The sequence below is a fragment of the Muntiacus reevesi genome, chromosome 2, assembly GCF_963930625.1.
Source record: "Muntiacus reevesi chromosome 2, mMunRee1.1, whole genome shotgun sequence".
Lineage (NCBI taxonomy): Eukaryota > Metazoa > Chordata > Mammalia > Artiodactyla > Cervidae > Muntiacus > Muntiacus reevesi.
Window position 1 is genome coordinate 10,814,714 of NC_089250.1, and position 27,715 is coordinate 10,842,428.

Below are 27,715 nucleotides of genomic sequence, written 5' to 3' on the forward strand. Positions count from 1 at the left end.
CCATAATTTCCATTACCCTGTGTGAACACTGAAAGCAGAGCAGACCTGCTGGGAACAGTGACAGCTCTGACCTTGTTCTAAAGAAGCACACGTGTGTCTGGGGCTCCTCAGGTGACAAGTCACAGCTGGGAGAGGAGAGAAAGGGCATCAGAGGGAAAGGGAGGTGGGCTCACAGCGACACCTGCTGCCTCTGGGACACGCCTGCCGCCAGCAAACAGCTCAGGGATGAAGAAACACACCTCCCACAAAGCCACGTTCAAGTGCTTCCTCTCACCACCCTTGTACATACGTGTCACTCATGACCTCGGAGAAATTTAGCACTTGGCTCTGAGGAATCACCTCAAGCCACAATCTCAAGGGGAGGATGAGAAAGTCAGTGGGTGAGACTGAAGAGAGCTAAAACAGCCCCAGGAACAAGGACAAGTATCCCCTGCTTTTCCAAAGTTCACCTTACTTTACTTCACTTCTACGATGGGCCTGTGTCAGCACCTCTTTCTGATGGTTCAAAATCAATCAATCAATAAAGACCCAAAGACAAATTCTGGTCTCATATTTAAAATGCCAAAATTCTAAACAGCGTTCAGTGTACGTTTTAGAGGGAGAGGCATGACACTCCCCATGCAGGGAGAGCGGCCCCACCAAGCTCCTTTCCAGGAAGCCACACCCCAGCATCAAGTCCCACAGCCCTGAACCCTCTCTGGGAGCCCCTGTGCTTCCCTTGTGTATGCTTATTTTGGGCATCGACTAGCAGAACGTGCCCTAGGTCCCTGCTCCTTTGCTGTATGCTCTCTGGGCTTATGAAAGGCATCCTAGGAGGGCTCTGCTTTCAGAGGCGGGGAAGCCTGGACTCCGCACTGCAGGTGGGATCTGCCCTTTCCAGCCTCCATACAACCCCTCAGTCAGGTCACCATGCCAGCGGCAGCCACTCTGTGAATTACCCTGCCTTTCACCCCTGTGTGAATGTTCCCTGATTTCACAAGCATGCTTTTACTTAGTGTAGGAAAACTTACCAGGATATCTTATCACTCATTTTTCTTAGGGTGCCCTCTAGCAGTGATTATCTAGTTAGTTCTCACTTCATACTAATCTCAGGAACTGGCTCTATAAAAATTAGGCTTCAGACACAAATTAATGGACTAAATATATTTTCTGTGATTCTGGCTTTTGACTTACTTGTCTAGTTTCTTTTCCAAGGACTTTCTAACTTTTAGTTCCTCTAGGTAGTGTTGCTTATATTTTTCCAACTCTGCTTTATTAGAATCTTGAAAAGTCTTCCTCTTGGATAGTTCAGATCCCAAATCTTTAATTCTGAGTTCCATCTGACTTCTTATGGAAGCAACATGCTCCTCTTGGGACTGCTGTCAATTTTCTTCAGATGCTGCTTGTATCTAAGTCAAATTTAAAAAGATACTTTTGTTAATGATTATAACCTGAATAATATTTGTTCCATTTAGTTTTGAATCAGTAATTCAGACAGCGATTTTAAATGCGAAAATAAGAAAATTGGAACTTGAAAATAATCATCGTCAATGTGACATGAATTAAATCTGAATTATAAAATTAATGTGGACTCAATGTTATAGTAGTTATAGTAGTCTCCTGCATTGCAGGTGGATTCTTTACCAACTGGGCGATCAGGAAAGCCCCTATTAAAACATCACTAAAGCAAACTGCTGTTGTCACAAGCCCATATATTTATCACTACCCCCCCCCCCCATGCTTTTGTGTCTCTTGAAATGTTCCCTGCAGATCAACTTGACAATCCAAACACGGTAATACTTTCAAGTTTCAAGAACTATCTTTTCAAGGCCCAAGGGGTAAAACAGCACAATTCAGCCTCTTTCTCTCTGATCCTCTCTAGCACTTTTACACATACAGGCACAGGTACCAAAGAAACATACACTTGTTGGGAGACTGGGACTCACACACGCCACACTACGCACGATTGTTTCTAAAATAGATAACTAACGAGGACCAACTCTATAGCACAGGGAACTCAACATTCTGTAACAGCCCATGTGGAAAAAGTGTTTTTATAAAGAGCGGATATACATATATACACGTAAGTGATTCACTCTGCTGCACCCCTGACACTAACACAATGTTGTAAACCAACTGTACTCTCTAAACTTCTCCGGAGAAGAACGGAAGGAACAGACACAAACATTTGGCTAGACTGACCTGGCATTATGCAGTCATTTTTAGATAAAAGTCACTTCGGACTTTTAGGGTACGAATATCAGGATATTGTCACTGTCTTCAAATTAAAAACAATAAGCAGCCCGGTGGCGGCAGGACGCACGCACCGGCCAAGCCCACTGCTGGAGCCTCCTAGGTTTCTAAGCCGCCCCCCTCCCCCGGACCCAGGCGGAGGGGGCCGGGGTTCAACCGCCGACTGCCCGCCCTTCGGGCCAGATGGTGACCGCCCGCCCTCCCGGCTCCCAGGGCCCCATTTCCGGCTCACACGCCCCCTTCGCAGCAGGCCCGGCTCACTGCGCCCGGGGCGCCGGCCCGCGTGTCCCACTGACAGAGCCCCTTATCCGGCTCACACGCCCCCCGCCGCGCTCCCCAGGCCCCCGGCCCCGCGCCGGCCCCGCTCGCCGCTCACCAGCTGCCGGCTCACGCTCCCCGCTCACACGCACCCCGCTCCCCGCCGGCCCGGCTCCCGCTCGCACGCTGCCGGTTCACGCTCCCCGCTCACACACACCGTTCTCCCAGGCCCCCGCCGGCCCGGCTCACGCTCCCCGCTCACACGCACCCCTCTCCCCACCCCCCGCCGACCCGGCTCCAGCTCACACTCACCCCTCTGGTCGCTCCCCGCCGGTCCGGCTCGCCGCACACACACGCCGCCCTCGCCCCAGTGCGCCGGGCCGCGCTCCCCGCTCTCACGACCCCCGACGCCTCGCGCACTCCCCGGCCGCACGCCCCCCGCGCAGGCGCACGTCCGGCTCGCCGCCCACACAACCCCCGCCCCCAGGCGCCGGCCGGTGCTCGCCGCTCACACGCCCCCCGAGCGCCGCCGACGCTCTCAGAGGCCCGGCCTAAGTTCTCCGCCTGGTGTCTGCGCCACGTTCTGCGAGAGGCCGTGGAGCCGGCCCTGGACCGCCCCGCGCGACCGACGGAAAGCTGCCTGAGGCGGGGCGCCGTCAGGGCAGAGGCGAGCGGGCGCCTCCTGGGCCGCTGCTCTGGGGCTGCGCAGCCGCGAGCGGATGGCGGGCGTGCCTGTGGCTCCACTCCGTGGCTGTGGGCAGGTCGGTTTCGGCAGCTTCCCGCGCGCGCGTGCGTCGCCGCCACTTCCTCAGCGCCCCCCGCTGCCCCCCGTCCTCGAAGCCGCTGTGCGCGCGGGCTCCGGTGGGCGTCTCGCCCCGGTGACGCGCGGAGAGACCGGGAGACGGGCTGCTGGAGCTCAGGTGAGGGTTACACCGGGGAGGTGGGGACAGCGTAGCCCGGGAGTTAGGGCCGCGCCCTGAGGGCTGCGGTGAGGGTAGCCCCACCGGGGAGCCGGCCCTGCAAGCACCCTCCCCTCCCCGCCGGGGAAGGGCGGGCAGCAACCGGGCTCTGGAGCCTGAGGTTCGCTCTTCACTCACAAGGCATTTCAGAGAAGCCATGGGATTACTCTGTGTTTAGATAGCTGTCGCAGCGCTTATGGCTCACCTGGTCAAGAATCTGCCTGCAATGTGGGAGACCCGGATTCAATCCCTGGGTTGGGAAGATCCCCTGGAGAAGGGAAAGGGATGTTTTGAACATCCAAGAGCACTTGGTCTGACACTTGGGCCATTTAACAGATGGGAAGCTGAGCCGCTGGAATTACGCATCAGGTTAAAGGGCTTGTCTGAACTTGACACTGTTGGAAGCAGAGCCCCAACTTGAATAGTTTTCTTTGGTTACAGTCTGTTATTCTTGCAACTTCAGGCAGTTACCTTATGTAAAAAGTGAGGAGCCCACAGAGGGAGGTTTCCTGGAGCCCTAGAACTCAGAGGGTTGTTGTTCAGTCCATAAGTCATGCCCCGGTCTTTATGGCCGCATGTACTGAGGCACGACACCAGGCTTTTCTGTTCTTCCCTGTCTCTCTGAGTTTGCTCAAATTCATGTCCATTGGGTCAGTGATGTCATCCAACCATCTCACCCTCTGTAGCCCCCTTCTCCTTCGTCATATCGTGAATCTTTCCCAGCATCAGGGTCTTTTCCAGTGAGTCAGGTCTTTACATCAGGTGGCCAAAGTATTGGAGCTTCAGCATCAGCATCAGTCCTTCCAAGGAATATTGAGGGTTGATTTCCTTTAGGATTGACTGGATTGATTTCCTTGCTGTCCAAGGGACTCTCGAGAGTCTTCTCTAACACTACAGTTCAAAAGTATCAATTCTTCAGTGCTCAGCCTTCTTTATGGTCCAACTCTCATATCCGTACATGACTCCTGGAGAAACCATAGCTTTGACTATAGGGACTTTTGTCTGCAAAGTGATATCTCTGCTTTTTAAAACGCTCTCTAGGCTTGTCATAGCTTTTCTTCCAAGGAACCAGGGTCTTTAAATTTCATCGCTGCTGTCACCATCTGCAATGATTTAGGAGCCGAAGAAAATAAATTCTGCCACTGTTTCCATTTTTTCCCCATCTATTTGCCATGAAGTGATGGGACCGGATACCATGATCTTAGTTTTTGAATGCTGAGGTTTAAGCCAGATGTTTGAGAGGGATGGAGACTTTCCAATAAGTCCCCACTAGGGTGGGAAGACTAGATCACACGGGGAGAAAGGAGCGCAAAGGCGCAGACACTGCCCACAGGTGCTGGCTTTTCAGCCTGCGAGTCCAACTGTCTGTTTTGCCCAGACTTGAAGTGTTGGTGTCCCACTTTGGGAAGTGGCAGGGTGGAGGGGGGGAATCAGGGGTGAACTTACAAGTGTAAAGTCACGAGCTTTTCTGGGTCATAGAGGGCGTCGGTGCACCTTTTCCTGCAGTCCTGGCTGCCTTTGGGGGCTGGCCACTGGGAGAGCTGAGCTGGGTTAGACTAAGAATTGGTCTTGATCTGATTGACCCCTCACACCCTGGACCCACACATGCTTTCGAGAATCATGCCTCCGTGGCAGATGGTAGCTGGTTGAGAGCAGGTACTCTGCCGTTTTCATTCCAGAATCCCTCATGGTTAGGTGCTGTGTTTGGCAGATTGGAATGATGCCCTTTGTATCTGCAGAAATGATAACCGTTTGAGTCTTTAGGAAAATTATCTTGAGTTCCCAGGGGCTTACAGCTGGAGGTGGGAGCACAAAATGATGCAATTCCCAGTGTAAATTTTTTTTTTTTCCCCAGTGTAAATTTTAACAATTTAAGTCTTAAAAGTATAAATAAAAATTTAAATCTGAAAACTGCGTTCTATCTTTACAAGTTTATTTCCTACTTGCCTTTTGTATACCTGCTGATCTCCTAATCGTGCAAGAGTTTCAGTTGTCCCTTAAAATAATACTTGTGATAAAAGGAATATTTAATTGAATTCTAGTAAATCAGACTTTTCCATGATATCTTTTTAACCATTTAGTGAAAGAGTAGGTACAAATCACACTTTCATTTTTCATTAGAAATCATTTCAGTGCTCGCTTCGGCAGCACATATACTAAAATTGGAACGATACAGAGAAGATTAGCATGGCCACTGCGCAAGGATGACACGCAAATTCGTGAAGCGTTCCATATTTAAAAAAAAAAAAAAAAAGAAATCATTTCATACATCCAAGCAGCATTAAATAGTGTAATTTTGTAGTTATACCCATAGTGCTAAAGCATTTTTTTTTTTATGGCTCTAACAGTAGATGGGTTATCATTTTGTTTTGAAGTTTTTTGTTGTTGTTGGCTATTGTTGTTATAGTGTTATTAGGCGGTTTTTTTTGGTAAAAATTTTAATTGAAATATAGTTTATTTGCAGTGTTTCAGGTGTAGGAGTTGCTTGTTCACAGACATTGTGTAGCATTTATGAATTTTATAATTCTCATGTTTTTATCCTTCCAAGGGAAGTTTTTTTTTGAAATTTGCCAAAGTAGATAGCAGAAAAACTCCTTTGGCCTCTCTGTCTTCTGTCCTAGCAGTGTGTAGGTTTTTTCTTTTCCCTTTTGGTAGTAACCTTTTAAGATCATTTTCCAATAAATAACAAGTAATTTACATGCTTTTGTCATGTGTTATTACTTCTTTAGACTGTTGGTTTTTTGCCATTAGTTTTATTGTGGTATAATTTGTGTACAACACAATACATATTTTACTAGAGTTTTGACAAATGTATACAATCCTTGTAACCAGCAACCCAACCAAGATGTCTGCCATCCCAAGGACTCCCTTTTCTCTTTTGCAGCACTGGCTACCTCCCACCTGCAGCTTGAGGCAGCCAAGGATTTTCTTTCCCCTACAGATTATATTTGTCTTTTTTTATTGTATTTCTGGAGTCAGCATGCCAGCAATTGCAAACTTTTCTGTACAGGGCCAGTTAGAAGCATACAGTGTGTACTCCTTTCTGTCTGACTTCTCAGTACAGTGTCTTTAAGATTATCCTCAATGACTGTGTTGATTGTGTATTTTGTTAGTAATTCATTCCTTTTTTTTTAATTGTGGTAAACAATACAAAACTTAAATGTTGCCATTTCTAACCATTCTTCTGTGTCCTCTTAGTGGCATTAATTATATTCGCATTGTTGTGCAACCATCACCTCTATTTCCAAAGTTTTTCATAACCCCAAATAAACTCTATAGCTTTTAAGCAGTAACTACCCACTTTTCTCCCCCCTCACCTGGTAGCCTCTAATCTACTTTGTTTCTATGAGTTTGCCCATTCTAGACATTTCAGATAAGTTGCATCATACCATATTTGTCCTTTTGTGTCTGGCTTATTTCACTAAGCAGTGTTTTCAAAGTTCATGTTGTTGTATGTATCAGCACTTTTGTTTTTTGACTTAGCAATATTCCACTGAATTGACATACTTTGTATGAACATAGGTTTTCAGTTCTCTTGAGTGTATACCTAGAAGAGGAATTGCTGGATAATGTGGGAATTCGAAATTTGACTTTTTGTGGACCCACAAGGCTGTTTGCTATAGGGCTGTACCATTTTACATTCCTACCTGCATTGGACAAGGGTTCCAGTTTCTCCCCATCCTCTGCAACACTTGTCATCATAGCCATGTTAGTAGGTGTGGAAGGACTATTGGTTTTTCATAAGGTACATGAGCATAGAGTATTGCTACAAACTTGGTGGGTGAATGAGGGAGTGTAATTTTATATGTTCCAGGAGGATGGACGGAGGCAAATTCTGGAGGAGATGAAAGTTTTATACGAGCAAACCCTACCTGATGTGTAAGTTGGTCAGTTGATATTCTAAAACAGTTTAAGAAATATGATATTGATGTCAGATCATCTTAACATTAATTTTTGGATGTGTTTTCTTTTTTTTAATTCTCTGTGAGCCTGATCATACCCTAGCTATACAGAAGTAGAAGGATTTGTGTTAATGATTGTTATGTCTCCAGGGACCAGATAGTGCTTGGCACATGGTAGGTGTTCAGTAAATTTTCTCATTTGGTATGATTTAAACAGAATTAGGGTGGATCCAAGAGAGATGACACAAGAGCAAGTAAGAGACCTGACGAGTGAAGTGTCTTGTTTCCGCTGCTTGTTTTCATCAGGTGAGGCCTTAGTGGGTTTAAAGGGAGAACAGGCAGTTTGCAAATTTAGCAGGAGTAGCAGCAACTTCCGAAAGCTTGAGTGAAGTGGGCTGGGAACTCGTGCTGCAGAAAACTACAGCTTGGTATGTTAGAGGGTTCTGGAGTTGCGGACTGTTTATAGAGCCAAGCATGGGAGTGGGCACAGAGGAGAATTTGAGCTGAACAACAGACTTCAGGGGACCTGTGATTGGGTGAAGAATAAGATGCAAGACTACTGACTGCTGGAGGAAAAATGAGTTATTGAGAGCTCATCCTGGAGAGAAGTATATCTACAACTTGAGATTTCGTCCCTGGCCTTGTTCGGTAGTGTTTTCATCAGTTAGTTGGGCGCAGAAATCAGTAGCGTGCTGTTAGGGTGTGTGGAGGACACAGAACAGTGGGAACACTTTGCAGTGACTGTTTAAAGATAGATACCGATGAACGAGGAACTGATGTGCGAGAGGTCTGCAGTAAATGTAAGGGAAATGGAAAGTCCTGCACTCAGGTTCCCAAGTTCTTCATTTGTTCATGCAACAGATAGGCACTCAGCAGTTATGAGCTGATAAAGGGCTCAGGTGATTCAGTTGTAAACAGCAGAATCAAGAGGTTTGTCCCCGTGGCCCCCAACAGTGTCATACAGAAAGCACATGTTAAATGCAGGTAAAGCAGGTCAGAGTACGTGCCGTGAAGGAAAACACCACATTGGGGGAGAGAATCATGCACTGAAAACGTTGGTAGATTGAGAAATCCGGGAAATTCTCTCCGAGAGAGAGACTCTTCAGCTGGAACCTGAAGAAGCAGGTTTTAGCGAGGAAGTAACTGTGGGCAGAGAGCATTCTAGTTGCGGGAAACAGCATGTGCAAAGGCCCTGAGTCTTGAAAGAGGGTGACCTGCCCAGGGACCTGGGCATTCCCAAAGGCCAGCGTGGCTGGAACTTAGTGAGCAGGCCGAGGGCGACACCAGGGGAGATTTCTAAGCATGTGGGGCCGGTGGTGGCATGTTTGTGTTCTAAGGACCACCCTGGCGGCCATGTGGATAGTGGATGGTGGACTCGAGAGGGAGGATGGTGGTCATGCAGGTGACAGGAGAGGTGAGCCAGACTAGGGGAAAGAACAGTTTACACACCTGTTTAGGAGGTGACTGAAGAGGCATTGGTTCGGTAAGGGAATGATTTTCCTGTATTCATACCATGGGGAAATTCAGGATCCAAAATTCTGTGCCCTATCCTCCTGATTTGGTTCTGGGCAGGAGAGTCACAATTACCAGTTTCTGGTTAAAATTCTTTGTCAGAAGAAATCTATTCTTATTTAATTGCTCATGTGAAAATGTGACTTTTTTAAAGAAGTTCTTGTGTTCTTAATCAAGAACCTTGGTGTTAAGTTGGGTATATTTTATTTGTGCTATTTCATTATAATCAAAAGAACATTGTAAGCAGTGTGGATAATAAATCTAATGTTTGTAGAGTGGCTGAAGTGTCTAGAGCAGATCTAGAGGACGTGGGACATCTATGTACGTGGTACATGTACATCTCTACATGGTGCAGATCTAGAAGACATGGGACATGTATTTTGCCTCTATTTTCAGGCACATACATTTTGTGTTTATCTGTTTCCTTTTAAAACTCCAAAGTAATTCTGTACATCTGGTTTTGTTTTGTTTCCCTTTTTTTTTTCTTTTCAATTGCGGTTAAGATATACACCAGGTAGCTCAGTGGTAAAGAATCTGCCTGCCTATGCAGGAGATGCATTCCCTGGGTCGGGGAGATCCCCTGGAGAAGGAACTGGCGATGCGCCTCAGTTCTCTTGCCTGGAAAATTCCATGGGCAGCCTGGCAGGCTACAGTCCACGGGGTCAGAAACAGTCTGGGGTCGGACACAACTGAGTGACTGAGCACACATACTGTTGAGTGTATGGGTGTATTCAAGCCATTCATCATGTCATATAGCCATCACCACCACCACCTTCTCCAGAACTCTTCATCTTACAAAACTGTAACACCATGCCCAGTAAACAGTTGTAGATCTGATTGGAAAGGGTGATATTATCTGATATCTAAAGAGATAAATATTTTGTAGGTGAAAACCAAAATTTTTTCCCTCGATTTTCTTTTGGTCACTGGGGCAACTTTCTCTGTGCTCACTGAAGCCCCTGGTCCGCTTTCCTCCTCATCCACTATTGTAATGGAACTGTCAGGATGAGCCAAAGGCTATTATTTCAGTCATCCTTCAAGCTGCAGCTGGGGCTCCATGCTGTTTTCTCACAAGTTTCTGATTGAGCTGGAGTCTCCCTCACTCCTTCTGCCACATTAAATATTTTTTTCTTATACATAGCTAATGAGAAACATAAGTGCATGACCAGTCATAGTGAAAAATATCCTTCTTCCTTATTGATTCATCATGTTCCATAGCTTGAAAAACAATCTTTAAAGGTTTATGTATTTCTTTTTATTTCTTGCTATATCCTTCTACTGCCTCCATCCCTGTGGAACGATCCGCCTGCACCTGACATTATTCTCAGGAAATGTGGCGTTCACCCGCTTCTCAAGCGCCGGTAGCAGTTAAGGCTGGAAACTCAGACTCAAGTAGTCACGGGTGGGCAGTTGTCACTTGGTGGGTGACTAAAATTTCTCTGTCACTGACTTTGTCACCAGTTTATCTTTCACCCTCAGGAAAAGCTCCAAACACCCACATCGGTTTGGGTCCTGCCAAAGTAGCCGGCCTTATCTCCTTACCACCCTCCTCTGCCCTCAGCTCTGCATCTAACCAACCAGACTGTAGGATCCCACAGCTGCGCGTCCTCACCTCCGCTCTTTGTACGTGCTTTCCCCCTCCATCTCCTGTACTTTTTCCTGTCCTCCAGGCATCTGCTTCCATAGCGCCTCCACCAGAAAGCTGGCAGTACTGACACGAAGCTGGCTGTCCCTTCTGAGTGTCCCTGTGCCGTCTTTAAATCTGTTTTGTATTTATGAGTCTGTGTGGAAGTTGCCTGTTTGTCTGTTTTTCCAGTTGAGGGCATATCATTTTCCAGGGTGGACCTGGGTCGCCTTCATCTTATAATTGCAGTCCTTGTCCCAGCACCTTTGCACACAGTTACTGAGTGAACCAATGAAGAATGAGGAAACCAGAAATCTGGTACTCAGCCACACGTGCAACCATGAGCAGGTTATAGAATTGTAATCTTGTATTTCACGTCATGCCACCTATAGATAGATTTCATTTTTTGGAACACTAGGAAAGGTCTCAGGTTTTTTGGTTTTCTTGTTACTTTGTTGTAACTAATACTTAACTCAAGTATTTTAGGTAAAGAACATAATTCTTTCTTTTTCTTTCCAATTGATGCTGAATTTGCATCTGATACCTTTAGAGTGTCTCCTTGAGGATCTGCAGATGGGTCAAATGTGTATGATGATCAAATTTTGAAAACAAAAGCACAGTAAAAACAGATTTTGAAGAAAAAATATATGATTTAGAAAGATAAGCAGTTGTCACCGAAACCACAGGAGAGCCTTTAAGGTTAGAGGTGTCATCTGCTGAAAAGGTCACAGCTGAGAGGAAAAGACATCCATCACATTTGTCAAGGTGAAGGTCACTGGCGGCCTTGGCAGGAACACTCGATGGTGTCTGAAGACACACAGGGTTGAAGAGCTAGAGATGAGAAAGACAGAATTAACACCTTTAAAAGGTGATGGTTCCTGGGACTTCCCTGGCGGTCCAGTGGTTAAGACTCTGAGCTTCCACTGAAAGGGCATACTAGGGGGCTGGAAAAAAAGTTGAGGGTCCCCATCCTCCCTACCTATGTGCAACACAAACTAACTTTTGATTTTCAAAATAAAGTAAAATTAGCATGTGTGATAAAATTCAAGTAAGCCATTTCTAAATTATCTTAAGCACAACAACCTTAATTTATTGCCACTTTTCACTGAAATGACCTTTCCTATTCCTATTGCTGTTGTTCCTCTTGGCTGGCTCTTGAAGTGCGTCGCTGGTTTGTCTGTTAGGTAACCCAGCAGGGTATGGAGACACACATGAGGGGAGAACAGGGGGCAGGATGCGTGAAGAAGGGAGATGTGGGCTTTTTTACTTACTCATTTATTTTTCATGAGGAAGGTCTTTGCAAGTATCTGTATAGTCTACAGATAGATACCCAAAGACTTGGAGGCTAAAAATGAAAGTGATCAGGACTACTCAACGAAACAGCAGGGTGGAAGATGGAGGTGTCCAGAGCACAGGGGGGGCAGCTGAGGGTATGGAGTGACCTCCCGTGTGCTACAGAGACAGAGGTGCCCCCTCTGAATACAGTGGCCGCAGCTGTGTGGGACAGTGGGGCATGAGGTCTGAAGGAAGGGACAGGCATTGACTGCGGGCAGGGCAGGAGCTAAGGATGGACAAGAGGAGGGAAAAGAGAAATGGGGAAGCTGGCGCCTTTGGGTTGGAACCTGAGGCCCCTGATTCAAGCAGCCGGGGGTGAAATTAGATACAGCCTCTCCCTCAGCATCTTCAAGACAGGACTGAGTGGAGGAGGGACCACCGACTTGGGGGACCCTGCTGAGCCTCGTCTGGCCAAGGCCCCTCCCAGAAAGCTCCCACTCCCTGCTCAGGGCCCCCACCCCACGCTGCTCAGACGCCCCCCGGAAGGATGGGAGAGCTGGAATGTTGAAATAGTTCCTACCCAGGCCTGTCTCGGCCTCTGAACTTCCGGCAGCAGCCTGTGGTGGCTCTGGCTTCCTGTGTGAGTATTTGGAAAGGCATAAATCTCTGCTGAAGGTGGGGGCTGACCCTTGGTGGCCGGGGAAGGTGTGCAGAAGGCACAGGTGGCTCCAAGAAGTATAGACATAAGGGCAGAGATGGCAATTGTGTTGGAAGGAGGGGCAGGCCAGGGGACACTCCATTTATTCAGATTAAGTGTTTCCTGGATGGTCTGGGTGAGAGTGAGGAAGTATATGTCCAAAAGCCCTCCACAAGTTTCCCTTTGGTGCCACCCTGGAGAGAACAATTTCCAGAATCCTGGGTTCTGGCCCTGGAGAGACACGCTGGCAGAGCAGGAGTTAATGCCTCCTGGTTTGCCTTCCTATGAGGCCAGAATGTTCCACTCCAGACTGAGGCAGGCAGCTTGGGGGAAAACTGCCTATCACCCAATGAATCAGCCATCACATTGAATTCAGCACCTTCAAAGCCTGAGATCAAGGCCAAGGCTGGGGCTGCAGAGAGTAGTGAGGAGGGAGGGGGAAGCAGGTTGCTAAGAGAGAAGCCTAGTTCCCTCTGTGTGAGTAACAGGAATGGTGATACTGATGACTGGGGTGGGTTGATGACGTACTTGGCACTCTCTGGAATGAGAAGCTAAGGGGAGGGCTTGGCCTGTCCTTCTGTGTCCCCCTGGGGACGAGAGATCACTGCTTTGCAAGGCCAAGCCCCCAGGGTCTCAGGCTGCATTTCCAGGGTGCACAGACAGCCCCCTCGTCTGCTCGCCCAGCCCTCCTCCACCCCTGACCTGATTCCAGCTCTCCCCCACCCTCCCAGTGAGGTCAGGTTGGTGCTGGGGCACTTCCAGGGTGCACAGACAGCCCCCTCGTCTGCTCGCCCCACCTCACTGCCCTCCTCCACCCCTGACCTCATCCCAGCTCTCCCCCACCCTCCCAGTGAGGTCAGGTTGGTGCTGAGGCACTTCCAGGGTTCTGCCTTGCTCAGTACACCCAAATCCAATCGCTGTCAGAGCTGGTGGCCCCTTCCCAGCCACGTGGAAATCAACACCCTCTCTCAGATACAAAGGGCTAGCCTGTTCCACTTGCCTGAAACGGGAGCCAGTTCTGTGGTGCCATCATGCTCTGATGCTCGCCTGAGAACCAGGCTGAGGACAGTCTCCAGATGAGAACACTTCCAAATCCGTGTTTAACTTTCTTCCTCTTGTCCTGTCTGGTTCCCCTCACTCATCTTCTCCCAAGAGCACTCCTTAAATAAATACAATAAGTAAATAATCTCTTAATTAAGATTGATTCATTAATCTTAATTTAATTAATGTCTTGATTAAATTAAGATTTAAAACAAATCTCTTAAATAAGAATCTTAAGTAAGAACCTCTAGAGCTTCCCTGGTGGTCCAGTGGTTAAGAATCCATCTTGCAAAGCAAGGGACACCTCTTCAATCTCTGGTCCCAGATGATTCCATATGCCTCGGGGCCACAACTATTGAGCCTCTTCTCTGAAACCTGCAAGCCGCGCCAGCTACTGAGCCCCGCGCAGCAACAACTGATGCCCATGCACCCTAGACCCCATTCTCCACAACAAGAGAAGCCTCCACAATAATAAGCCTGCACACCGCAACTAGGGAGTAGCCCCCCTCTCTGTGACTACAGAAAGCCCCCACATAGCAACAAGGACCCAGCACAGCAAAAAAAATAGTAATAAAAAATATTTTAAAAAATCTCCACTGCAGATGCTGTTCTAGGGACCCCACCCTATGAGAGCCTCTTGATATTCATAATTAGCATCAGCCACAGTTTATTGCCTCTAAAAATTCAGCTTTACCCAGTACCTGGGTGAGGGAGTGAGTGAAAGTCACTCACTTGGGTCCAATTCTTTGCGACCCCATGGACTGTATAGTCCATGGAATTCTCTAGGCCAGAATACTGGAGTGGGTAGCCTTTCCCTTCTTCAGGGACTCTTGCCAATCTGGGAATCCAACCCAGGTTTCCCACATTGCAAGTGGATTCTTTAACAGTTGAGCCACAAGGGAAGCTCAAGAATACTGGAACGGGTAGCCTATTCCTTCTGCAGATGATCTTCTCCACCCAGGAATCAAACCGGGGTCTCCTGCCTGGCAGGTGATTTCTTTACCAACAGAGCTATCAGGGAAGCCCACACAGTACCTAGAACCTTTTAATACACCCCTTTCTTTTTAAACTGAGAATTAGATTCCGTGGTTTGCACAAAGCACTTTCACCGATACAGTGATTCACACCAAAAATAGTTGCAGCAATCGACACTGAAGGGAATGAGAGTCTGGCGTCCTTAGGGGTGAGATTGGTCATCCTCTCTGGTTGAGTTTGAAGGGAATGAAAATCCTATTAGTAGTAAAGGATGGTATATGGCGAGGACTATTCATTTCTTGATTTTATTTTTTAAAATAATGTAATGAGAACCAGGAGCTAAACTATCATCAGTAAGTAACTTAGGTCTACCATGCACTCCTCTCCCATGCAATACTCATGCCTCCTCCAAGAGGTCACAAATATCTGAGTGTTTTATCACATCTCTTGATGCCTAAATAAGATATTGTTTTGTTTTATTTGCTTTTGGTCTTAGTGAAAAGAGTAGTCTTTTGACACTTGCTTTTCCACTCAAAATTATAATTATGAAGACTAGCCAGGTTGTGGCACAAAAAGGAGGATCATTTTCACTTTTACTGCTGTGTAGTATTCTATGTGCGAATACACCACAAACCATCCATTCTGTGGTCAAAGGGCGTATGAATTGTTCCTTTCTTCCTTCTCTCTTACAGGCAGTGTTACTGGCAACTAGTTTGTTCTCTGTATCTGTGAGTCTGTTCTTTTCTGTTATATTCACTAGTTTGTTGTATTTTTTTAGATCCCACCTATAAGTGATATCACACAATATTTGCCCTTCTCTGTCTGACTTATTTCACTTAGCATAATGCCTTCCAAGTCCATCTGTGTTGCTGCAAAAGGCAACATTTCATTCTTTTTTATGGCTGAGATGGGGTATATATACCACATCTATAAAGTTCTATTTTCTTTACTCATTCATGTGTTGATAGATACTTACGTTGCTTCCGCATCTTTGCAATTATAAATAATGCTGCTGTGAACATTGGGATGTATGTGTCCTTTTTAATTAGTGTTGTTTTGGGGGGAGGGGTATGTACCACGGAGAGGAATTCCTGGTTCATGTGGTAGTTCCGCTTTTAGTCTTTTGAGAAAGCTTCTTACTGTGTTCCACAGTGACTGTACCAATCTACATTCTCACCAACAGTGTACAAGGATTCTCTTTTCTCCACAGCTTCACCAGCATGTTTTATTTATGTTCTTTTTGGTGATAGGCATTCTGACAGGTTTGAGATGCTCTCTCATGGTGGTTTTGACCTGCATCTCCCTGACTGATTAGCGATATTGAGCATCTTTTCACGTGCCTTTTGGCCATCTGTGATTCCTCTTTGGAAAAATGTCTATTCAGGTCTTCTGCCCATTTTTTAATTGGGTTGTTTGATTTTTGTTTTTGATGTCAGATTGTATGAGCTGTTTACATATGTTGAATATTAATCCCTTGCCGATCAAATCATTTGCAAATATTTTCTCCTATTCAGTAGGTCATCTTCATTTTGTCAGTGGTTTCTTATGCTATGCAAAAGCTTTTTTGTTTCTTTAGATCCCATTTGTTTATTTTTGCTTTTATTTCCTTTAAGAGGTGGATCAAAAAAAAAATTGGTGCAATTTATGTCAAAGAGTGCTCTGCCTATGTTTTCCTCTAGGAGTTTTATAGTATGCTGTCTTACAGTTAGCTGTTTAATCCATTTTGAGTGTGTTTTGGTGTATGGTGTTAGAGAATGTTCTGATTTCATTGTTTCATATGTGGCTGTCCAGTTTTCCCAGCAGCACTTACGGACAGATTGTCTCTCCCCAATGCATACTTCTGCCTCCTTTGTGGTGGATTAACTGACCACTCATGTGTGGGGTTAATTCTGGGCTCTCTATCCTGTGCTGTTTATCTGTTTTGTCCATTTTTGTGCCTGCACCGTAACAGTTCTTGACTTTTAAACAATATAAAGTTCTTTCTAAAGATACCTAGTTAACGTACTTTGTCTGAAAAACTGCATTAACTATCACCCTGTTTTCGTATTAAATTATCTGAAAGTTCCTTGTCAGTGTTTTTGTACACAATCAATAGCTTTCAAATCATCATCAGTTACAATAGCATTTTACTCATGAAAAATGACATATGTATTTATACTTCAACTGACTGCTAGAATTTCAACATATAAAGCAAAAGAAATACATTTTCACTGAATTACATCTTAAATAACACTTGCATTTGAAATTGAATATTCAGATATTAATAATCGGTCCAAGTTATGTGGCTACTATTGTTATGTTGACAAGATGTGATAGAAATATACACAGTCGGTCACACACAAGTTCAAGGGTGTCAGAAATGATATTGAACTAGGTTGAAGATGATTGTTTTGGGGTAGTGGCATTTGGGGCAATTAAAAAAACCTTTTTTTTTAGTATGTTCTGCATTGATTTTTATGAGGAACATATGTCTTTTAATGATCATTTATTTAAGAATCTTTCCATAATCATGATATCAAGAATTATTCACAGTTAACCACAGCGAGTATTTTCATGTTACACTGCAATATCAGTGAGATATAGCATAAGACTAAAGCTGCACTTGGCATAAAGATCTGAGTCAGTAACATCTCTCTTAATAGCAGGCAGTCACTTATCGTTTTTCATCTTATTGGCATATAATTTAGATACAGTAATGAGTACAATATCAATTTTAAATACATATATCCCATAGAATCTCCACCCAGATCAAGAATAGAATAAGTCCAGCCTTGCAGAAGACTCTCTCGTGGCTCCTGAAAGTTAGTGCCACTTCCATGGGTGACATCTGCCTTGCCTCTCCCACTGTATTGGTTAGTTATGCCAGTTTTTAACTTCCTATACTTGGAATAGTACAGTATAGCCTCTTGCAACTGATTTCTTTTGGCCAAAATCCTGTGAGGTTCCCCTCTGTGGTGGTGCTGCCCGTACATTGCTCCTTTTTATTGCTGTGTAATATTCATTGTATGGACACATCACAATGTATTTCCCCTTCTACTGCTGCTGGACTTCTGAGTTGTTTCCAGAGTGGGTGATCAGGAAGACAGCTGCTGTGGACACGCTCACCCACGCCTTCTGGTGGACAGAAGCTCTCGTTTCCATTGGGCACATACTCAGGAGGAGACCTGCTGGTCAGGGGTACATGTATGTTTAGTTTTAGGAAATACTGTGGGGGATTTCCAATGTCATTGTACCAGTTGACACTTGCACCAGCAATGTAAGGTTGTTCTGGCTTTTCCTCATCCTTGACTTTAAGATTCATGGTGTTGGGACTGCCCTGGAAGTCCACTGGTTAAGACTCTGCATTCCCAATGCCGAGGGCGAGGGGTTCAACCCCTGGCTGGGCAACGAAAACCCGCATGCTGCAGAGCCAAAAAAAAAAAAAGCCTAGCTGAGTCAATAAAACTTAAATTTTTCATAAAAGCATGCATGATTTTGAAAAGACTGAAAAGTAAGTTTATCATTTTTAAATTTGAGGGGTATATGTGTATAGAAAGTAAAAGACATCTGCTTGTATATCTGATCTTTTAAAAAAATTATTAGAGAATAGTTGATTTAAAATGTTATAATAGTTTTGATCTTAATAAAATAAAAATAATATCTCTAAATTCTGTCTTATGTTAGAGTTAAAATGCATTCAATTAAAGTTTTCAGCTAAAATATAGTTTATGATTTCTTTTGAGGGGAGGGAGAGACTGATAACACCAAGAATTGAAAAACATACGAAGTTTCTGTGACGGTGGGTATTGGCAGTGTTGTACTGGTAACTAGTTGACAACTGGCTCACTAGGAAAGAAAGTGTGATTTGTAGAAGTTGCCAGTTTCTGTGGGATAAATACTGTTACCATGACTGACTCTCACACATTGTTGGTAGGAGTGTAAATTGCTACAACCACTTTATAGAACCATTTGATGAAATCTGTTATAGTTGAATGTGTACAAATGCTGGGAAACAGCAATCCCAACCCTAGGTATGTGTACCAAAATATTTATATTTTCAGGTCATCAAAAACTGAAAAACTAGAGTGAATAAATAGTTGTGTATTCATGCAATGGAATACTATACACCAATAGAAACGAATAAGCGGCTATTACACATAACAACATGAATGAATCTCACACAGACAAAAGCATATAGACTGCATAATTCTAACTATAAAAAGTTCCCCTCCAACTAATAAAAAAAATTAAAAAAATATATACAATTTCCAAGACTCAAAAATAAAATAAAATAAAATAAAACCAACGTATTAAAAAAAAAAAAAAGTTCCAAAAGAAGCAAAACTACTGGGGTGGGGGTGGTTGTCAGAAGTCAGGGTAGTGGTTGCTTTGAGAAGGACAGAGAAGGTAGTGATCAGGAGCATGTTTCCTGGATGTTGACTGTATGGACCGATTGTTTGTGTTCCCCCAAATTTATGTTTAGTTCAGTTCAGTGTTTATGTGTTAAAATGTATGTGTTGAAACCCTAACCCCGAATATGATGGTATTGTTACCGAGTCCAAGCTCACACTGCTCACCACGTGACAGGTGTCCCAAAGAGCCATCTTCCCCGAGTTAGAACTCAGGCTGCTCTTGTACTGAAAGCGTAGGGGATGCGGCTGGTTGTCGCAAGCGTCTGGGTGCTGACCAGACCCCAGAGGGAGTGGGACATCCTTCGGTCTTGTCACCATTCTCCTATACATCTCCAAAAGAGAAAAATTGTCTCTATGTGAATGAAAATTGTATCTTTAATAGTCCAGCCTGGGAGTCCGAGCCCTGAAAAGGAGCTATGATGTGTGTTTCAGGCTGTAGGCGGCATTCCTTTCCAGGGTGCAGAGCCAGCAGGAGTAAGCACAGGAAACAGAGCACAGGGGTTAGAGCTAAAGCCATAGCTCCGATATGGAGTCAGGTGTGTTCTCTGTTACATTATGAGGTGGGGCTTTGGGGAGGTATGTGCGTGGGTTTAGATGAGATCGTGAGGTGAGGCCCCCATAAGGGGACTAGTGTTTTATGAGAAGAAATCAAAAACTTCTCTCTCCGTCGTTCTCTCCCTCTCTCCCTTCGTCCCTCCCCACCATGTGTACACACAGCAAAAATGTGACCTTCTGCAAGCCAGGAAGCCAGCAAGAAGGCTCTCACCAAGAACTGAATCTGCCAGCACCTTGCTCTTGGACGTCCCAGGCTCCAGAGATGTTAGATATAAATGCTTAAAGTTTGAACCTCCCTGTGTATGGTATTTTTTACGGCCTGAACAGTCTAAAACAGTTATGTTTGCAGATGTGTCCAAGTTATAATGGTGTATTAATGAGCAATTTCAAGTAAATTTTATTAAACTAATGGATTGTTCGCACACACAAAACCAAAAAAACACTTAACATCATTATCAGAATAAATTAGCTTTTTCAATATCTCTTAATTCATAGATAAATCTTCCTCTGTTCATAAATGAAACAAATTATACCTTGGCCAGTTAAACACATAAAGACAGTTTTGCCAAGAGCAATTTAGGCTCATATAGAGCAATTCGTTTACATACTTAAGAGAAGCCATTCAAGCAAACAGAATATTTTCTAAATCCCCAGATACTAATTTTTAATTTTTAACCAACTAGCTCTAAATGCAGTTGGATCAAAGACAGTTTTTGACTGGAAACAAAGAGTGTGGTACCCTCTCAGAAGGAGGAAAAGTTAAACACATATTTAAAGACCACTGTATTCACCATTAAGATGAAATCTCTAACTCATCTCCTCTTACATGCCCTTCCCCCCAGACCCTCCTATTTTCTTATTCTGACAAAAATGTACTTTTATTTACTGCGGGTATACTATCTCTTGGTCCTTCTCTTCTTTTACTTTGTTGTTTTTTTTTAATAATGGCATAGCACTTTTTATTTCTTGTTCCCAGTGAATCAAGGGACTAAGTGTAACCAGAGTATTTTTCAGTTTAACTGATATCTAGAATCGCCCAGGCAGACATCCAGTTCTGCTTGGAAAGGTACTGGCGGTGCCTTCTTATTGAAATCACCTTACTTAGTCCACGTCAAGCGAGGGGGAAAGTTCCTATCTCCATAGACTTAGATTTTCTCACATTTTAAATAAAATCCTTGGGTTATTGCCATCAACTATTCCCATATCTTTCTTCTCTAACCATTTCCTGATTTCTGCATGGTGAAGTTAGGCAAAGCTTCATAGCTCCCAACACACACACACACACACACACACACACACACACACACACACATGGTGAAGTTAGGCAAAGCTTCATAGCTCCCAACACACACACACACACACACACACACACACACACACACACACACACACACACACACACACACACATGGTGAAGTTAGGCAAAGCTTCATAGCTCCCAACACACACACACACACACACACACACACACACGGTGAAGTTAGGCAAAGCTTCATAGCTCCCAACACACACACACACACACACACACACACACACACGAGTGTTTCTTATGGGCCTGCTTCCCAAACACTCTGAAGACCACCCCCTTGGTTTAAAAAAACCAACAAAACCAACTTGCCACATCCAGTCTGATATTGTGTAAATTCACAAAGTGTCCACTAGAGAGCACTATAAACCCACCTCTGACGTCAAATTCCCCAAGGGAAACTTCCTCATCCTATCAACCCACTCGCATGCTTTCATCTGGTTATTGCTTATACTAAGCACCTAAGAAGGGTTAGGTGATATGAATAAGGATGTAAGTAGCGCACCTATCTATCTATGCCCCTCGTCTCGCACCCTTGGCCCTAGGGCAGGATAACTCTCACAATGCAGGCATTCTTTCCCTCAAGATGTGTGCAACTGACAGCAGATGTATTATTAGTGACTTACTGATTTGACTTTGCTATATCCCTATCAGTACTTTAGGAAAAGTTGAAAGGTTGAGTCCCGTCTTGGGTCATCATCCAAACAAAGAATTTGTCAACCGTGGCAGTCCTATCTCAGGACCAGGCCAGATTCTATCTAGACTTAGTTCTGCTCATCACCAAGGTCCCTTTCTCCCTCCTACCCCACCCTTCACCCCAGGATCAGTTCTTATTGTTTTCTCTCACCAAGAAAATCACAACCATGCTCTCATTAGCCCACTCACAAAACCAGATGACTAATGCCTAATGCAATTGCTTTATCTTAGAAAAAGAAAAATGAGCAACTGTTTGTAATGAAAATGCTTCTGTGATTGTACCTTATGAACAAATACAATGTTGCTTCTTATTGCACATTTTTAAATAAAACCTGATATATCTAAATACAAACATTCAAGATGGTAGTTGTGAAAGAAGGGTGCATCTTTTTAAGGCAGAGTGTCTTGATGCAATTTTGGGTTTGCAAGTTACTGAACCTCTGGGCATCAGTTTCCTTAACTGCTAAAAGAGGAAAGTAAAAGTTCTACTCCAGAGAGTTGTCATGAAAAATTTTGTCATTGCTGCTGTCTAGTTGCTAAGTTGTGTCTGACTGTTTGTGACCCTATGGACGATAGCCCTCCAGGCTCTTCTGTCCATGGGATTTCCCAGGCAAGAGTACTGGAGTGGGTTGCCATTTCCTTCTCCAGGCGATTTTCCTAGCCCAAGGATCGAACCTTGGTCTCCTGAATTGCAGACAGATACTTTACTGCTGAGCCACCAGGGAAGTCCTCATGGAGGATAGAAGAGTTAGTCTATTTATGTGGTGTTCTGCAAAATGTGGGTGGTCAGGTGACCCAGGCTTAGCCAATCAGAGTCGTTTCTTTGGGATTGATAGGTATTTGTCTCTTTTCCCCAGAAATAACTACACCTGCATGACATGAAGAGACTGGCTGAAACCTGGGACCTGGGGCCCTTTGCTGCAATGTTTACATCTGGACAAACATTCCTGGAGCAACAAAAATACAAAGAAACTATAACGCATGAGAAATAACCACGCACATGCAGTTTGGGCAAATTACGGACAAGACATAAAAAGGCCGGAAACCCAACTGCCACTTCTAAGAGCTGGGAACAAAAGCGGGGGTCAGGAACAAAAGCAGGGTGTTCGGCATGCCGCCTGCACTCAACAGCCCCTAGGGGTGGGCAAGCCATGCAAGCCACCCCTCTGGCCCAAGCCCTGGACACAGCCCTGACTTCACCCCATATATGGGACCACCTTGCCCTCCCTGCCCAGAGAGCCAGCAAGGGAAACTTACTTGTTTTTGTTTTCCCTTGCTGCAGTAGAAACGCCAATAAAGTCCTTGCCTGAATTTCTTGTCTGGCCTCTTATTTTTTATTGAGTAAGGAAGACCAGTACTTTGGTCAACTGATGCGAAGGGGCAACTCGCTGGATAAGACCCTGATGAGGGCAGGAGAAGGGACACCGGAGGATGAGGTAGTTGGATGGCATCACCAACTCAATGGATGAGAGTTTAAGCAAACTGCAGGAGACAGTGAAGGATACAGAAGCCTGACGTGCTGCAATCCGTGGGGTTGAAGAGTCGGACACGACTTAGGGACTGACCCACAAGGAAGGCCTGGTCCCTGGTCCGTAACTATAAGACAGGAGCGCTTTTGGCCATGCGGTTTCCTGAGATGGAAGAAGCCTGTGTGAAGTACACTGTAACGAGAAAGGAAGAGAACATTTGAGTCACTGAATTTAAAGCTGCCCTTGTTCTCTCCAGGCCTGAGTCAGAGAACAACACCTACTCTGTGCCAGGCCCAATTCTAAACACTTGACAAGAGTCAGCTCAGCAATCCCAGCACCGCAGAAGGGTGCCGCCTGGGTGCTCCACGTTAGACATAAGAAGACTCATCCAGAGTCACAGAGGGTAGGAGCTAGGATTTCAGCTTGGCAGTTGGGTTTCAGAGCAGGCCCCCTCACTTAGGTCCTTGTGGACTGTGAAGGAACATGCTGGCTCTACACGCTACGTGCTGATAGCACACCTTCCCTCAGATGTGGCGACCGAAGCTCTCTCCACACACAGCCAAATGTCCATGGAGGGGAGGGACTTACTGCTGTCTCTCGGCTGGCCAAGAACACATTTTGAATCGCTCTGAGTCACCCGATCCTGTGTTAGCCACACACTCAGAAGTCACCCAGCCTGTGTGTCAAGTACGAACAGCCCAACATCCCTCAAACCTGGGCCACCCACAACGCGTTGCCACCGAGACCGTGTGCTGTCTAAGGCCTCACATCACCTACAAGTCTGTGTCTGTGTCTCCAAAGACTTGCTGTCACCCACTGCCCCGTCACTGAGGTCTGTGCAGCCCATTTGCTAGTGGTGTCTGTGCCCCTGTGTCAGCCCCCCAGGGCTTCAGGGAGTCAGGGCCTCAGAGCTCTTCACAAAGACAAGGCGCGGAATACACGTGGAGTCGGGGAGACCAAAACACAGAGGCCCCGGCACAAGGCCAGGCAGGCAGAGGAGTCCCAGAAGCAGAGATTCACAGAGACAGGGACGCAGAGAAGCCTGGCCCCACGGGGCCACAGCTGGTGAGGCTGCATGGGTCACTGGAGACCTATCAAAGCCCTCCCCCGCTCACCTCTGGATTAGACTTAGGGGTGGAGAGGCTCCAGTTCCGAGGGTAAGGAGCTTAGACCCAGCGTGACAGCTAATCGCCTGCAGAAGGCTCTGTCCAGGTCACCGAGCCCTGAGCAGCCCCACCTCGCGCAGACACTCCTCTACTCCTCCCATCAGGTACTCAGTTGACAAGGTCCTATCCCTAATGCGTCTCAACCCAGAAGTGCAGAGGCGAGGGGTCAGCCCAGCCCTGCCTCCCTTCCAGTTCTGCCACCTGAATGCCCTGAGGAGACGCTCACCAGCGTCCAGAGTGCTGGGGTGGTGCGGGCCTGGACAGACAGCCTGGATTTCCTCCTGGACTGTGCTGGCGAGGACCTGGCTGAGACCGCAGAAACTTCCTGCCCTGAGCTGAGAGACACGGTGGGGAGCAGATGGTCCCTGCTGGTCTGGATCTCCCAGTCCTCAGGGCCCCCGGACATGACCATGATGAGAGGAGCAGGCCTATGTTCTGAAGCAATAAAAGACTTGAAAGCAGCCCCACCCCACTCCCATCCTGTCTGGCCTGGTTGCCATGGTGATGCCCCCGTTGCTCCAGAGGCGGCTGCTGGTCCTTGAAGTGGGAGTGGTGGGGGCTGTGGATCCTGAGCTGAAGAGGGCTGGGGTGAGAGGTCAGCACTGTCTGGGAACATTCCTGGCTGTGGCCGGGGGCCGAGAGCCCAAGGCTCCTCTCCATGCCTGCTTCTCTCGGCTCACACTCCGTCTCTACCCACTCCCCTCACCCTCCAGCCCCCACTTCTGCTGCTGCTGCCTAAAAGGTGCCGTTGGAGTCTGAACCCACCCAGATCTCAACTCCAGGAGTGAGGTTCTGGTGCGATGGTGGGTCACAGGGCCCAGGCATACAGCATGCAGTGAGGAGCTCAAGCCTGTTGCCCCAGGTGAGGGCTCAGAGAGACCACTGGAGAGAATGTGGGGGTGAGGTGGGGGTGAAGGCTCCGCATAAAGCTTCTGGAAACAGTTCCGGCAAGACATCATCAGCAGGGCTCAGACATGCTCTCAGCATGGGGGGGTCTCACCGGCCAGGACCCAACATCCTCAGGGCTCGGGTGCGGATCTGTGCTTGTGTCTCCCTTCAGTGCTAATTTATTGCTAAGAACTGAACTGAACTGAATTGTCCAAGTACCAAAATTCAGCTGGGCAACGTTTTGAATGTGTGAATTAAAAGGGCTTTCAAGTCATTTCCATTCCTAGAGGCTTCTTCTAACCTTTCTGAGGTTGAGTTTGCTTCCCTATAAAATGAGAATCATAGTTTCTAGCCTGTAGAATCACTGTGAGGATTAAATGAGAAAATACATATAAAGTTAACACAGTTCTTAACAAATAATTGCTTTTTTCAAAGGGTGTTTAGAAACAGGAGAGACGGGATGAGAAGGAGGGCCAGTAATTACATACAGCCCAGCCAGACATCTGGCCGATGTCACCGCTCCTGGAGGCAGGAGCTCCTGAGGGATCAGTTTTTCTTCTCGTGAAGGAAGACCAGGCCATACAGGGCGAAGGTGACAAGGTGAACATTCCACAAGGGAGAGAAAACGCCACCAGGCTCCCCGTGAAAATGAGGAAAACCTATGACTTCTTTGCATTGTGATCGAAGCAGTAAAAGAAGCTTATTCTCTAATAGTACATTAATAATGACAAGAAAAAATGAAGTCTCCTTTTAAAAAATAATGAGATATAACTAACATATAACACTGTGTACATTTAAGGGGACCACATATTAATTTGATACATCTATATATTGCAATGTGATAGCCATTGTAGCATTAGCTAACGGCTCTATCGCTTTATGTAATCATTATTATTATAGGGACAAATAAGATCTAGTTTCCTAGCAAGTTTTTAAACACAGTTTTGTCCTTTTTTAAGTAAAACTCTAATTCAGTGGTTCTCAAGCTTTTTCATCTTAGGAACCTTTAAGTAATGGAGGACCTTCCTGTATCGCACCTCAAAGGTGTGTGGCTCAGATGGTAAAGAGTCTGCCTGCAATGGAAGAAACCCAGGTTCATCCCCTGGGTCTGGAAGATCCCCTGGAGGAGGGCATGGCATCCCGCTTCAGTATTCTTGCCTAGAGAATCTCGTGGACAGAGAAGCCTGGAAGGCTACAGTCCACTGGGTCGCAGAGTCGGACGTGACTAAGTGATTAACACTTTTTTCACTGTATAGGACAGGGAAATCTGCTTAATGTTATGTGGCAGCCTGGATGGGAGGGGAGTTTGGGGGAGAATGGATACATGTGTATCTATGGCTGAGTCCCTTTGCTGTCCACCTAAATCTATCACAACATTGTTATTGGTCATTCTTAAATATAAAATAGAAAGTTGTTTTTCTTTAAATTGAGGACACAAACGTTTTTGTTTGAGTTTTATCTGTTGATATTCATATTGACTCATACTGATTCTCATACCTACTTTTCTATTCAATCTGTTGCAGTAAATGGTTTTGGTTGCAAGATGTGAAGGAAACTCAGCCTCACAATATATGTAGTTGGGAAAGAGAGAAGTTAACATCCTTTTCGGGCCTCCCAGGTGGCTCAGCAGTAAAGAATCCACCTGCCAATGCAGAAGACACTGGTTGGATCCCTGGGTTGGGAAGATCCCCTGGACAAGGAAATGACAACCCACTTCCGTATTCTTGCCTGGAGAATCCCATGGACAGAGGCGCTTAGAGGGCTACAGTCTAAAAAAGTTCACAAAAGAGTGGAACACGCCTGAGCCACTAAACGACAACTATAGTCTTTTTGTTTGCTGTGGCTATTCCTCTTTGGTACTACACCAAAACTCAACAGATGTCATTTCGTAAACATCAGTGACAGTGTGGAATCGGAAGCTATATCAATGAACCCATTATACTCTATTAAAATCCATTGGTCTGTCTTGATTTTTGCATAATGTTTCTGTCTACAGGGCTTCCTTTGTGGATCCATGATGTATCCCCAAAGCAGAACTTAGTGTATTTGTTGAAGAACTTTAAACACACACGCATGCGTGCACACACACACACAGCCTGCTCCTTAGAGCAGCGGTCCCCAGCCTTTTTGGTACCAGGGATCAGTTTTATAGAAGACAGTTTTTCTGTGGTTGGAGGGGTGGATGGTTCCGGGATGATTCAAGCGCACTACATTTATTGTGCACTTTCTTTCTATTATTCTTATATCAGCTCCACTTGAGATCATCAGGCATTAAATCCCAGAGGGTGGGGACCCTGGCTCTAAGGGGCTCCCAGGAGTGCTTTCTCTTGGTCCGAACAAGGTAACTCTCACTGGTGGCGAGAGCTGCAAGGGAGGGTGGGGGCAAATGCCCCAGAGATTCCGGCTCTCCCCCTGCCTCAGCGGTCAATTCGCTGTTTCCTCTTGGTGATCCTTCCCCAATCGTGAGAGAAGTTTAAAAACATATATATCTGACTAGAGCGGGCAATGCAGTTCTACTGGCACAAATGACATTTGGTCGCAGTACAGTTACATGCGTCAAACACACGTTCAGACGTCTGATAGTAATTGCTGACAGAGGTTTAACATTTTCTTTGTGCTCTTTCTATTTTAATTAATCTGAAAATCAGCTCACTGGGGCTTCCCTGGTGGCTCAGGGGTAAAGAATCTGCTTGCCAATGCAGGAGACACAGGTTCGGTCTCTGGTCTGGGAAGATCCCGCATGAGGAGGAGCAACTAAACCCAGGCACC

The 27,715-nt window shown here is 45.8% G+C and overlaps 3 protein-coding genes and 1 non-coding gene across 8 annotated transcripts in view; 2 read left to right on the plus strand and 2 right to left on the minus strand.

Moving 5' to 3' along the window:
• Nucleotides 1–1,689, minus strand: part of LOC136159106 (ninein-like protein) — a 129,174-nt gene extending 127,485 nt beyond the window's left edge. For all 3 annotated transcript variants that reach the window (XM_065920935.1, XM_065920936.1, XM_065920937.1), the window contains exon 1: nucleotides 1,174–1,689. The gene's annotated coding sequence lies outside the window, so the exon portion shown is untranslated. The remainder of the gene's footprint in view (nucleotides 1–1,173) is intronic.
• Nucleotides 1,690–2,415: 726 nt separating this feature from the next.
• Nucleotides 2,416–26,898, plus strand: LOC136157101 (serine/arginine repetitive matrix protein 1-like). Its single transcript, XM_065919133.1, has 3 exons — nucleotides 2,416–2,517; nucleotides 2,573–3,410; nucleotides 26,470–26,898. The coding sequence occupies exons 1-3, from the start codon at nucleotides 2,416–2,418 to the stop codon at nucleotides 26,493–26,495; spliced, it is 966 nt and encodes a 321-aa protein (XP_065775205.1). The 3' UTR covers nucleotides 26,496–26,898.
• LOC136162038 (U6 spliceosomal RNA) lies at nucleotides 5,582–5,688 on the plus strand. Its single transcript, XR_010661890.1, has one exon. It is a non-coding gene; the product is annotated as a U6 spliceosomal RNA (small nuclear RNA).
• Nucleotides 22,955–27,715, minus strand: part of LOC136159096 (POTE ankyrin domain family member A-like) — a 55,589-nt gene continuing 50,828 nt past the window's right edge. For all 3 annotated transcript variants that reach the window (XM_065920914.1, XM_065920912.1, XM_065920913.1), the window contains one exon: nucleotides 22,955–23,084. The gene's annotated coding sequence lies outside the window, so the exon portion shown is untranslated. The remainder of the gene's footprint in view (nucleotides 23,085–27,715) is intronic.